This window comes from Perca fluviatilis, chromosome 10 (genome assembly GCF_010015445.1).
Source record: "Perca fluviatilis chromosome 10, GENO_Pfluv_1.0, whole genome shotgun sequence".
In the NCBI taxonomy this organism is placed as follows: domain Eukaryota; kingdom Metazoa; phylum Chordata; class Actinopteri; order Perciformes; family Percidae; genus Perca; species Perca fluviatilis.
Genome location: NC_053121.1, coordinates 27,364,310 through 27,379,037, shown reverse-complemented (window position 1 = coordinate 27,379,037; position 14,728 = coordinate 27,364,310). Strand labels below are relative to the sequence as shown.

General features: G+C 40.3%; 1 protein-coding gene across 5 annotated transcripts in view; it reads left to right on the top strand.

Annotated features, from left to right (window-relative positions):
- The first annotated feature begins 916 nt into the window (after window positions 1-916).
- Window positions 917-14,728, top strand: part of atp8a1 (ATPase phospholipid transporting 8A1) — a 108,521-nt gene continuing 94,709 nt past the window's right edge. For 3 of the 5 annotated variants that reach the window (XM_039813997.1, XM_039813996.1, XM_039814000.1), the window contains exon 1: window positions 917-1,332. In XM_039813997.1, coding sequence (XP_039669931.1) covers window positions 1,284-1,332 — 49 coding nt within the window. In that variant the 5' untranslated portion in view covers window positions 917-1,283. The remainder of the gene's footprint in view (window positions 1,333-14,728) is intronic. The other 2 variants (XM_039813999.1, XM_039813998.1) reach the window with 1 other exon arrangement.

The window sequence follows — 14,728 nt, the reverse complement described above, 5'->3', positions numbered from 1 at the left end:
GGTATTTAAACCTACCTAATACTTGCTACAGATATTGCTTGGATGACCCATTCTTCATCTGGCCTCGGTGCAGATGGGAACACACCTGTGTTACGGTCATGGCCACCTTCAAATTCTGTATATCATGATGATATATATTAAACAAATGCAGAGGACATTCTGGGATCATTTCATTTTATAGTGACTTTTTAATAACAAGTTTGGTTGTGTATATGGTTATTATAGTATCTCAGTGAGTCCTGTTTGTCCTATTTCTGCACTGAGTGGTCTTTTGTGTCAATAGTGGCTTTTTGTTTATAGGAATTCCATATTAAATAATAATTATTAAACACAAATTTAACATACAGCAATATATAGTGTGTTGTGTAATATATCTAATAATACATTGCAAAATACATTAATTCTGCGTTTTTTGATATTTTGCAAAAGTATCACCATATAAAGACATGCCAATATACATATATTTTATATTTCTAATGTATTACATTTTTAATATTTGAGCATATATCAATGTATGTTAGTTCGTTAAGTGGCGGAGGTTGTCATTTGCTGACTTTGCAATAACTATTACTACATTAATAACAATATTTTATTCAAAAACAAGACTAAAATGTCATAAGCCAACTCCCACCCAGTGTACTATTGTTATGTCTTCAAGCTGTGAACAACATATTCTGCAGAGGGGGGAGGCGTCCACACCAACGAAAAATGTGTTGGCCAATTTTAAAAACGTTGCCTTATACGTTATTGGCCCTGCTGATCCAGCACTTTGTGTTTTTTTATGTCCTCGTAAAAATAAAATGTTCATGACGTATGCGCTTTGATTTGAGAGTTATTATGTTTAGTCACCCCCTCCCGCTGCGGGTGAATGTGGTACGGTCCATAATGTGAAGCGGCACAGTCCCCCTCACGTCAGTTTATGGTAAATCCGTGTCCACTCCTACCTTACCGAAGGCGTCTGTCTAACGGCTTTAAAATCCGCCGTGTAAACCGTGATGCTTGAGGATCCATGCAGCCGTGGGCTCTTGGGCATGGTTCTGTTACCACCAGGAATTTAATGTTGTTTATATCTCGTCTCTATCTTTCATTAGCAGTAGACACACAGCAGCACTGTCCGCATGAGATAGATTCCTCTGTTCAATTTTAGCCGTTGTTTATTATTATTTTTTTTTAAATTCTTCTTCTTTGACGGTTGAGGAGAAGCAGCAGCAGTAGCCACAGGGAGCAGAACTAACAAGCCACGGCCGCTTGACAGGTGCCGTCTCCCGGCTCTGCGTGGAGAGATGCCGCCCGTCCAGAGAACGATGTCTGATCTTCGTACCCGGGCGGAGGGTATGTTAAGACAATTTCACTACGTTGTATGTGTTACAAAAATGTTTGGAAGTCAGGTGCACGGCTATTTCCTTGTTAACGTTACCGAAAGTATGCCGATTTTGTACCTCCATGGACGTAACGTTACAGGACAGTAACTTGCTAGCTAAAGCTGTGATTACCGGTGCCTCAAAAGAGGTCAAGGAAACCCCGGGGGCCTTGAGAGTTTTCTGAAGGAGTCTTCAGAAAAACAACTCGTTCAGTTTTAATGTAACTTATTTTAATAAAGAGAGTCTGCTGTCATCGCCACATCTGCAGATTTAACATGGGGTTTCCCAGACAAAGGCTTTATCAAATGGTTGTCCGTAGTCTACATGAAGCTTCTTTAAAATGAAACTAAATGTCTGACTTAGCAGACCCATCCAGACTGGGACACCCCACCCCCCCCCCCCAGCTATGCCAACCACAAAAGTACCGTCATCTCAGAAAGCAGGTGAAGTGATCAGAAATACTGCAAGTTGATGCTTACAGTAGCCACACGTCTTACAGCGCAATAACAAGTGTCCAGCCAAAGGCATCAGTAGAGTGGGTCTAATAATGCAGCCATTGTAATTCAGCCGGGACCCTCACTCCTTCACTGCACCAGTAACTTTCCACTGCATCTCAGTTGTGTTTTCCCGGGAAAAGGATGCGGATACATACACATTACTCATCTAGGGGATCTTTTTACTCCAAGGACTCCAAAGCTGCTTAGTAGATTTGGATGTTAAGGTCTGTTTGTTTATCCTGGAGAGCGCCTATGGCTGGGCACATACAGGCTTATTACTGGCTTCAGATGCCATGCCCTGTATGGTTTCCTCCCTTTTTAAATTCCTCCCATCACTTATTTGTGACTCACCCTGACCTCTGACCTCTCTGGACTGGAGCAGAATTTATCTGCAGAGATCAATACCGTATCGTATTGGTATTATTTATGGTACTTAACTGCAGTTTGTGTTTCTCTTCACACTAAATGTAGTGGCACTGTTGTGGTTTGATTTGGGATTGCTTAGGTTTGAATAACTGTAGACCCAGGCTAATATCTCAATCTGAGTTATTGCTCTTGAGTTGGACCATGTATTTTTGGCTGCTTAGCAAGAAGGCTGGACTAACAAAGTGAATTAAAATAAACTTCCTCTTCATTGTATTTTTATATATCTATAGATTGTTCTCAAAACGAAGAGGATAAGGGCACATTTGCATACCTAATATCTATGTGCTGCTCATTAAGGCTATTAATGAAATGTCTACAATGCATGTTGTGCCATCTAATTTACCTCTTGTAATGCAGTAACTTCACTGTATGAGACATTTGAATTGTTGAATGAGTGTGTTCATACAGGAAGTATTCATGAGCCATGACTGTGGGAAATGCATTTTTAAAGAGACATGCAACTCAATTTAAAAATTCAGTATTTGTGAACATGAAGGATTGTCTCAAAGCTGCTGCAGAGGAGCACAAAACTAAGACCAACCTGTGAAACCCTTACGTTGTGGTGCACAACATATTGGTCAGCTCCCTTAATTACAAATATACATGATTCAAGACTTTTCTTTTAAATGAAAAGCCAGTTCTGTAAGGATAAAGTTAATACCCAAGTTTGTGTGAATTACTACAATCTTGAAAAACATGATTGAAGGGATCCATTTTCCTCTTGGTGTTACTTAAGGCAATAGTGTCATTGTCAGAATTTTACAGACAAGTTTTAAGGGATTTACCAACTGTAGACATTTTTTGAAAAAAAGATAATATTATGAATATGTATCTAGACAGGCAGGTTGACCGATCAATTTATAGACACGTAATGAATAATATTGGTAGTAATGTTTGCCTAAATGACCATTATTGCTTATTAGATTTCTGAAGATTTTAATATTAAGCGTCTCTACCATCCAGACATTGATCTACATCATAGACAATAAATAGGACTCTGTTTTTGTTGAGTCAGAGAATGTTTCTAACTCCTAAATTAGTTATTTCAAATACAAACCAAAAGTTTTGCCCACATTGTAGGACAGACAGTTATGTATAATCAGTAATAATGAATTGCTAATTAAAACTGACTACTAAAATTCGCTGGTTTTGCCTAAATTCAAAGATAAAAATAGATGCAAATATTCTCTGTTGTTAAATTGAGTTGCTTCTTTTTTTGTGAGCAGGGTGCATCTCACACTTGTTGTAAGAGGTTGTGTTTGGTGGTAGTTTCGTGACATGGTTTTAAAATGCGACCTAAGAGCTGGTGATTAAAAAGCAGTTTCTCATCCTGGGCACCACAACAGAAATCATAGTGCTATGCCACTGCCATCTTACTGGTAGAAATCTAAAATAATTAAATACTAATAGATTCCATAGAAAACTGTTGACCAATGTGGCTGCTGCAGTCACAAGAGCAAACGCATGAATTATGCAGCAGCTATTGCTGTCAACCCCAACCCCCAACTACCACGCAGTACCTTTTGTAGATTATAAAGCGCAAACGATTTTGCTGTTTTTCACTTGGTTCCATAGCACTAAGCGTACGCTGTCATCCCCCTGTTTCAGTGAAAACAGTATCATGTTTTCTTTGCAGGCATCTTTCTAAATGTTGGATCCGATCACCTCCTGTACCGTGCCAGGTTGACGACCTATGCTGCTGCTCCGTCTGTTCTGCAACATTTCTTTTTCGGCTGCTTTTATGAGAGCCTAAGCACACTTCCCACCCTTCAGTTTTATTTTTTAATCACCACACTGCATCAGGCAGGCTTCCATCTAGAAAGGGCAACCCTCCGCCCGGCTTACCACCTAATCCATCAGCGGCCTGTCCGTCAGCTCTCCATGCTGCACACTCCCCAGTCTTGCCCACCACGTGCCGCTCCACTCCTTGTCACTCTTCTCCGCTGTGCTGTGGAAACATCCGACATCACTGCCAGTCTGTGCCTTTTATGTGTTGCCAAAATAACCATATCTAGGACGCTTGGGGTGCAGGTGACGTCATTAGCCATCAGCATGTTTAATGTGTGATCCTGCAATGACAGACAAGCACCTTCAGACGTTGATCTTTCCAATACAAATTTCCCTGATAGGCAGGAAGGCGCTTAGTACTTACTTCCCACTGTCTAGATGGGAAAGCTGATCGACAGAAGCCACGCAGGTTAAGGCTAGACAGATGCCAAGAAGCATCCTGTTTGCTGTCTTAGCTTGCATGCTTATCTGCAGGCAGACAAAATCCGCTCTCACAATTGTCACCAAAGGTGGAGATAGGCAGGTAAGACCTATCCTGTGAGGATGAATCTATCAGTAGACCAAATGCTTGTCTTGTCATGCCAGCTGATTCCACCACGGGTGGAAGGTGCTCTTCAGCATCTGATTACCCACATACTAGTTTTAAAAGACACAGAGTAGACTGCTTCTTCTAAGCATTATATGTCTACCTTTCTGTCATCCTTAAGGTTTTATTTTTCCATGTGTAAGTGAAGCAGGATATTCCCCCGTAGCATTTCAATAACACCAGCTAAGCCTCGGTCTGTCTGAATAGTGGGAACAGCATGGGGAGGGAGACTGGAGGGGGATAGAGTGCTCCCTTCTGAAGGGAATCGAGAGCTGCCCATGTGCCTGGCGGATCACTGGCTGATAATAATGTGGCACAAAAGCCCAACACGCCACTTAAATCCCCTGTCTGGGGCCGCTGGTGTGTCATATCAAGTCCCCCAGGCCCCTCTACTCGGTCTATGTGCCGGCATGGGACATCTCCTCTCCTCTATTTTCCACTTAATGTCCTGCCTCCATCACTAACCTGCAGCCAGTCTAATATGTGTTTCCTCAGATACTCACTTTCCCTCACCTCAATGATTCTTCTCTGTCTGCAAAGCAAAGTGGATGTGGCAGGTCAGTGGGGGGAGATGTGAAAATGCTCATGTGCCTGTGTCCACACAGAGACTGATGCAGAGACACCGAACCTATTCTAATGTTTGCTCATGTATGTCGTAATATCGATCTGAGACAATGAAGACCTATGAGCTGATGAGTGAGAACTTTGCAGACAGTGTCACAAAGATTGCCTGTTAACAAGAAACTGCATTGTCATATATAGGGCTGCAACTAACGACTATCTTCCTTTTTCATTTAGTCTGTTGAGTTTGAAGGTACTGACCATAAACGCAAGTTTGCGTTTCCTCATTTGCGTTGGCCATTCTCCATCTCTATTTATCCTTAATTTATTTATCTACTGTTGACTATCCAATAAAGGCATAAAGTACCCCAACTTAATAATAATAAAAAACTAAATTTTTTTTTCTATAAAATGTGAAAAAAGTTTGCTCGTACAAATGTATTGCTGTTTTTATGGATAGATAAATTATCTACCTAGAATCTGCATAAATCCTGAGAAATAGTAAATATTATGGCTCTGTGATTCCTTTGCTATCAATAATAGCAATATGCTGGCCTCATGCAATACAGTGATAGTATTTCTTCTTATTACACCTTCAAAATGTGAATATGATGGCCTTTATTCAGCGGGAAAAGTGAAATAAACAAAAAAATTTAAAATCTATATTATACCAAATTTAGTCACATTTGCAGTACTGATATAATCAATGTATCTTTCTGTTTTTTATATTGCTGTCAAACGATTAAAAGATTTAATCGCATTAATGTCATAGTTAACTCGCAATTAATCGCACATTTTTATCTATTCTAAATGTCCCTTGATTTTTTTTTTTGTCCCATTATTTATTTTTTTTTTTTTCTCATTTTAATGCTCTTATCAACATGGAAAAGTGGATCGGCTTACTTTGTGCTTTTGTCGCCTGGCTTTGACGAGGGGAGAATTCGCATCAGCTGTGTGCTTGGCCATCAAGTGGTATTTCAGACTGGACGTGCTGCGATGATAGCTCAGTTCACAACGACAAAACACACAGATCTCTTTGGTCTTGTCAATGGAACCATTTGGCAACTTTTTAAAAGTAAACTTTCCATTCAGAATCTTATTGGCATCCATTTCAGCGTCTCGCGCTCGCCATCCACTCAAAACGTAACGTTAGCCTACTACTCTTTTGCCGGCTCGCAAGTCCAAACAAGTGTGTGCGGCGTGCCTGTTGTTTTGTTTCCGGTCTAGCTAGATCCGGTGTGGTGTTGTAGTTTTTCTAACATTAGTAGTTGTTGCAACAGCACGTGGAAAAAAAAACTACAAAGTTTGCTAGGCCAAAAAGAACGTTAATCTCGCAATAAAAAAATTGACGCCGTTAAAATGGGTTTGCGTTAACGCCGTTAATAACGCGTTTAACTGACAGCACTAGTTTTTTTTTTTATATTAACGTGTTAGCTATTTAGCTACAAAAATATTTTAAGATTGTGAAAAGAAACTTGAGACACTAACTTGAGCCCTAAACTCAATTACTGTTAATGTTCTGAATGGTTCAGGAGTCCCCAAATTATCAATGTTTCTAGAATTTCTTTAGAGCCTCTGATCTGCAGGTCAGCTGGAGTTCCTCAGTAATGTCTCCCAGATCGAACCTTATTTACGAGCCACTGAAAAGCTGCGTTGCAAACATGCTCGTAGGGAGATAAATCTTCCATTCTCCTCCACCCATCCATCAGCTCATAAGATTTAGACAGTAGCTGTGTTCTCTCCTCCTGTTCCCAAACGTCAAATAATTCACGAAAGCAGCATTAGACACTGAGAAAGAGGCCCTAAAATGTATCTGCAATCATAATTTTTTTTGCTGGTGTCTTGTTTCTGGCCTGGCTGTGTTTGTCTATGTGATGCGCACACACAAACACACACAATAGCAGCAGGAAAATGCAGCAAGCCTGCACGTGCCAAAAGATAGTCAATGTGCTCGTGTCACAGCGGGATGACAAGGTCAGATGGAAAGGTGTCGGCAGGCACTCTACAGGGAAGCAAACACCATCAATGGCTGGGAAGATAAAACTCTTGCTGCTCTTGACCCTCAAGATGTCGAGCATTTTATGGCCTCGTTCCCGTCTCAACTTTTGTGTCCAACTAGGCCACAGTGCTGCTTCAACTAAATACACACATTATTTAGTACAGCATTTTTGTTACAGTAAATACTGTGGTATACTACTGTGTTATGATTACTGTCTTTAGATAACACTTGAGAGTTTATGGGTCTCAATAGGTGGACACTAGTGATCTGGGACTAATGTAAAGGCGTAGTCGTAGGTCAGCCTTCAGTTCTGAAAATTAATAACATTGGGTCTTTATTTCTTTTCTTTTTTTAAGATTATTTTTTTGGGGCTTTTCCACCTTTTTACTTGAAAGGACAGCTAGGTGAAAAAGGGGAGAGAGAGAGGGGGGGGAAGACATGCAGGAAATCGTCTCAGGTTGGACTCAAACCCTGGACCTCTGCGTCGAGGCATAAGCCTCTAAGTATATGTGCGCCTACATTTGTACCCTGCGAATACAGGAAGAGGAAGGGTCCAGGTGAAGAATGAGGTACAAAAGTTCAAAATAGATTTTAGACCTTACATTTCTTTAGAATGCAAAAGGATACCTGAAGTTTAGGGCTGCAACTTAATTTCATCATATTTCATCAGTTTCCATAGCCTGAGGTAACATGTTCAAATTGCTTTTTTTTTGTCCAAGATCCAGAGGTATTAAATTTACAATCATAAAAACAAAACAAAGAAGTGGCTAATTCTCACGTTAGGCTGTAAACAGCAAATGACTTAGTAAAATATCTCAACAGCTATGCTGTTAAATTTGGTACAGACATTCATTTTTCTCTCAGCATGATTTCTATTAACTTTCTTGTAACTCTAACGATCCTGTAATTTAGTTTTTTTTTTATTTGTTATAGTATAATTACATTTTTCATTGATTTACCATGTTTGTTGTTCATTCGTTTTCTTTCAGTTGACTATTGGATTAATTGAAAACAACAGCTGTGGAGGGACCTAAATCCAAATAAAAAAAGTTTGTGACACCTTGTGTGTTGATTTGGCTGTAACAATAGAACCTGGTGCAATATTTTATACATTGTGTTGAAGACAAGGAACAGTAGTTTGAGGTCGGGCACAACGCTGACACAACACTAAAGACCATATGATTCACAAGGTCTATTTCCTTTTTTCAGATCTTTGAATTGCATGCCATATGCCCTTTCCTTTTAACATTCATAAAGTTGCACACAGTGGAAAGGTTTCTGTCCCTGTAGATCCTCTCTAAGCTAAGCCAGGCCATCCCTGTGATGTCACAGCAAGCCCCAGCTGCCTGTGTTGTCCCTGAACTGTCCGTCCCACTGTAGGCCGTTTGAGCCTATGGGGAGCCAGACGGAGCCGCAAAGGGAGGGGGATTAATTCCGCAGCTGCCCTGTTGTTTTTGTGAGTTCTGGTTACAACATTGTGATCTGATAAGCGACTTATGGATGATTTTACTGTTGCTTAGATTGAGGCAATATGTATATCCCCCTCCAGCTCAATACCATCAATGGATGGGGAGGGGTGGGACTTTCATCTCTGGGACTTCATCTCTGGGATCCAATGAATAGAGCTGCTCTGTCTACTGAAATATTTATCTGGAATAAATGAATCATGTACAGATCTTTCTTTGGTGGTGATGAGCAGATATAAATGGCACATTAGGCTCAGTGCGTTGAGAAATCCCAAAGCCCAGCGATTTGGAACTAATTTGACCCTAATAACTATGGCAAATGGCCTCAGGTGAAGGTGAACAATGTGCAGACTGACAATGCTGAACTCCATACTACATCTCACCTTTCTGTCTCCCGTCATTCCTCCGCATTTTCTGCTTTCAGAGTATTTGATGCAGTTTTTCTTCACAAAGCCTCTTGACTGTAATTTGGCTGCCATTCATTTGTTCGTGTTAGATCAATGTCAGTAGCCCAAAGCTGCGTGCCCCCACCCACCCTGGTATTATTGAATGAATCGTGTGGAAGCCTAGTTCTGGCCAGGTCACGTGCCTCCTCATCTACACTTTATTGACCAGCCTAAAACCCTCTCAGGCTTATTAGTGCTTGTTCGGTATCTCAAACAGTTAGATTGGACTCTGCCTGGACCTATTTCTGGAAGAACAAAAAGCCTTTTTTACAATTTGATTTTCCTCCAGATGAATGTTATACCCCCAGTGATTGACTCATGGGCCTTTCTGAAGAATCCTAAGGCTTAGTCATGGAGCCAACTGACTCATCACTGTGTAATCATAGACATAGTACTGACCAAAGAAGTTGTAAAATGCTGCCAGCATGTGACATGATATCGTTTTACGATTTGTTAGAAAAGCTTTATTTGAGATCAAATATGAGTAGACGGAATAATCTCGGTCGCTAAAAATATCTCGACTTTAACAACAGTTTCTAGTAGTTGATCCTGGAGTGTCATGACGTGCTGTGCTCGGTCAAATGCTTGAATATCAGGTCGTTATTGTTCCTGTCATTGCTGCCATTAGATGTGTTTAATCTTGCTTGTGTTGACAGTCATGGCAGCAATAATGTTCCACCCCCACCACTTCTGCCTGATCGGAGCTAATACATTGCCACTCAGGATCATAAATCTGCAACGGATGGTTTTTTGCTTTATTTATGAACAATATATTAGTATTGATGGACAATACATTATTACTAGAGGTGTTGAAATTAATCAAATAATCAATGCATCGAATCGTGGACATGGATGATGCTGCATCGATAATAGGCAGGCTTATAATCGATTATTTCTGTTTACAATTTAATGAAGGCCTAACAACATTTCTGTTTACGTATTCGGTTATGTTTTGCAGATTCAGGAAGTGCCATGTGCTCAGTGCTGTAGTTTTATGTATCCAGTTTATTTAGTATTAGAGCACTGCAGAATGTTTTGTTTTTGAAATAAAAAATCCTACATGGCTTTAATAGAAAAATGTATTTGACGCATCATGATGCATCGAGATATCGAATTGAATCGCTGACATGATAATCGTAATCGAATCGGGAGATCAGTGAAGATTCCCACCTCTAATTGTTACCTCATATTCTAGAGTAATTGTCATTTCTCTTCTATTCATTTTTGTTTGTTTGTGTTGAACTATATTGTAACCATGCTGTTCAGCAGTTTTCAAGAGACTAGCCTGACTACATGTACACATACTCAAATTAGCAGTGAAGATATAAGTAAAATAAGTGTTCTATGCTGATTGACATACTTTAGGTATCTTAAAAATCTCGCCGGTATCACAGAAGGAATTTTCCATGCTGAATGGTCGCAGAGAGTCTCTGTAACCTACACTTTAGATAAAAAGACAGACCGGGGAAGACTGGCATGTCTTCACCAATGCCAAAGCATGCTGGGCCCAGTTTTTTCCCATTGGGCACTGTCTCCAAAATACGTGCCCCTTGTGACTATTGTTTCACCAGTCTGTCTGTTGGCTGACACAAGCAATAATCCTGACATCTGGCCTGCATCCAAACTCATTACGACACTTGATGGCATTGATCCTTCCTCCAGAGGCTTCCCCTCCAGAGCTGTGTGCTTCTGCTCTCTACTCTTGCTGAGCTTTATTTGGCTGCTGTGTTCATGGTTACTCTTTTCTCTCTCTTCTCTTTCCATGTCTCTAACATTGTTTTTATACAGCCATCTAGTATTGGTAATATGCTGGCTTCATTAATAGATGAAATGTCTTTGTTATGAAGCCTAATAGAACACAGATTAGATATCATGTTCACAGTGAGTATCTGCCCTGTTTCCCATTCTTGCTATCTTTATTGGTGTCGGGGTAGTTGAGCCGTGACACGCCCACAGTTAATGAAATTAGTGCTGAGAAAATGCACAGTGTCCACCAGGGAATATACAGAGCAGTTACGACTTAGACATCAGGGGTAGTGGTGGCTGAGGACATTATCCACACAATGTGTTAGAAACTAAGGAAATGAGTGGGATATGGGGGGAGGTAGATCCCATTAATGCTTGGAGAGGGGAAGCTGGGGAGAGGCTATTTTAATAATGGAAACTCTTCCACCTCTCACCGCCCAGACTCTTAGACTGTGGCGATGACCTGTCAGGGTTGGCCTTGTGTGCTGCTTTTAAATTTGGTGAAGGCCACAGTTGCAGTCCGGGTGCACATGAATGTCAAGCTGGTTAACATTGTTTCTTTTGGCATGTCAACTGAAACAGCTTTGCATTTTGACACCACACTGTGCTGATATGAGTTATTATTGTAACATCATAGAGGCCTGCTTTTATTCATCCTATTCAATTGTAATTGTGGGATTGATGGGCCAGAACAACTCAAGCCCAGCTGACCACTTTCTGGCTTTAGCTTTACTTTTGCTCTTCTAATCCAGTTAAAGTGTTCAATATGTAGCCTTTAATTGGATCAGGTGTGCGAGAATAGTACTGTACTGTAGCAGAAACCTGGAGATTGTAGCTTTTGAATACATGCCACAACTCTTAAAACTAATTGGTCAAGACTTAAAAGTAATTCTGCTGCCAACAAGCAACTAACAAACTAGTGTCAGAATAGCATAACTGTATACAATCAGATTGAAAACAAAAGAGACCACATAGGCATACATATGTTGTTTATACGGTTCAGAAACAAGTGCTGATGAAAAGTTTAAAAAAATATGTGCTATTCCTATCCATTTCCTGCACCATTTATGTATTCAAACTGCTGTCTTGTAAAATGTAGAAACAGATAAGAGTAAAGTATTGTTATTAGTGCTATTTTATTACCACCTTTTGTACGTTTGACACAACCCAAGAGTTTGTGTTGTCTGCAGTTCTTGATAAAACTTTGTATAAAACCCCTTGTGTCAAAGCTGCTAAAAGGAGAGGGTAAAAGTTAAGCAGTAGCTGTACCCGCTGCAACTGGTGCATTGCAGCACCTGGCCTACTATAGCACACTCCTGCTGCGAGGGCCCATTCAGAACAGAGACTCAACATCCATCACAGCTGCTCAGCCAGCTCCTCTGGCCTGCTGTTTCACACAGGCCTTGGGCTGCAGTCACCAGCTATGCCATTCCCCTGTTTTCATTTGTCATTGTAGACACTAATTCCTTGATCACCCAAGCTTCTTAAAGATTTAGATTCTTGGCTTACTATGTTTGCTGGCTTTGTCTCTTGATGTGCAAGCCGAGATCATGCTTTGGCATATAATCAATTATTATTGAGGCTTGAGTTTCACTTAGAACACTGGCCATATATTACTCAGAATCTGACTCAAAATTTTACATTATGATTTTCTCTAATCTTTTCTTGTATGACTTATATATATATATATATATATATATATATATATATATATATATATATATATATATATATATAATTTCTTTTATGTAGTGTACAGTAGAGAGATGATAGTTAAACAATGAGAGAGAGAGAGAGAGATGGGGAGTGGCATGCAACACAGGTCCCTGGCCGTACTCAAACCTTTTTATTATTCACGGCGGTCACCTTAACCCCAAGGCCAAATCGGGGAAAATTACTTCAACTCTGCATTAAAGCAAAATCAGTGATTATTTTTGAAAACTCATTATACATGGAAAAAAAAAATACTTGTGAAAAATGTAAAAACACTGTAAACTGTATAGTACTGGAGTTTTTCACCATTTCGGTGTCCAGGTTTTTTTGGGCAGCCTGAAAAAAGGTAGCATGCCTTTGAGTCAATGTCCTTTTCCTCACCTTTACTCAATGCTGTTACTCATTCCTAACCACCTGTCTTCCCAGTGTCACCAGGTGAGCTCTTGGCTGCGAGTTCTAGTTTAATTTGAAATGAAAAAGGCTAGGCCTACAGGCAAGAGGAGGGAAGTCACCTCCTCTCCTACCACCAAGGTGATGAAGGATCAGTGGATCAACTCTTCAGGAATAGTACGTAGTGCTGTGGTGACACCGGGCCTGAAAGTATATTTTATAGTTGTCCCAGGGCAAAATTTAAATCCCATTAAGATACCACTATTCAAAAATTCAATTTCACTCTGTGTCCTATTATGTGGGAAGATGAAACACCTGTTGAAACGTGTTTGCACGTTTTTTTCCTTCTTCTTTTTTTTTCGAATTGATTATAGTGAATTATAAGCAAACGATTGCTTTACTGACATTTTATTATGTCTTGCATATACTCCAAATTTAAAAACAACCAACCTCTGTCTTGCTTTCTAGACAACACTGTTTTCACTGTACACAAAAAAACCGAACTGTCATTTATTTCAAGGAATCACTAGTTGATTACATCGTATTGTGGACACATCTAGTCTATATTTATCCTTTCAAACCGTACATGTGATAATCAAAGGCATCACGGCAGGAAGTTTCCCTGCTTAAGCAGTAGGCACCACTCTTTAATCTCCTGCCTGGATCCATACACCCTTTTGCCACCACGCTAATCCAATAAACCACCTATGCTGATCTGACGTCTTGCATAAGAGGGCTGGGATAGCCGAACCGTGTTTTCCCCTGAGACCAAATGACTACAGGGGGCCAGTTATTTTTAGCCCTCGAGTACATGCTAAGGAGAGAAAGTATCAGAAGATAATGGTGGAAAGAAGGAAGGTTTGGCACTCACTCCTCCAGTAATCCTATATGCGAAGCCAAAGTGGATCATTAAAATAACAAGCCCTGTAACTTAAGATTCAGGGTTTGTGTAACATGAGTGAGAAAGTGCCAAGAGTAAGGTGAAAATGAGAGAGGGGGGGAAAAAGCAGCAGAGTAAGTTTGACTTTGAAGACTGTGTCGGCCTTCTGTTTCCTCTTGACATGACAAGAAAGAAAGAGACTGTACGCAGGTTGCAAGTGGGGCATATCCGGTATGAGGCTTTGGTCTTATGACTCTGCATTTTGTTGTTGATGTTTCCTCTCTTGTGTCCCCCTCCCTCCATGCCTCAGAGTGACCCTTCTTTCCATTTTTAAACTCCAGGGTTTAACTGTAGTTGTGGAAGCTATGCTATGCCTGTCCTTACCTCATAACCCCTAACACCACTACTACTGCATGATAGGGAAGGCCATGCAGCACCCACCGGATCACATGCATGCAACTTGAGAGTCTGAGGAAACTGTTGACTTACGAGTTTTACAGTAGTGCGCGCTTGGCAGTGCTGAGGGCACTAATCTAGACATATCCATTAAAACACGAGGGTAGGGGAATGTGAACCTCAGGAATTTTATCATTTCTCATCTTACAAACAAGATGATGCCTGTCAAATCTACCTCTGTAGATGTGTGAGATATTTTAGCTTCAGATGGTACTTCAGTACAAATTTGTTTTCCACCTTCACAGAAGTTATGGAGAAGTCAGTTTCATGAACATGAACTGGGTGTTCATGTTTGCGAAGTGAAAACTGAGTATTTTTATCAATTAATTAATCGTTTTGATCTATGAAATGTCTGAAAATAAAACAAAAAGGCTAAGAATTTGTTTGCAATTTTGAAAAACGTGTTGCTTTTT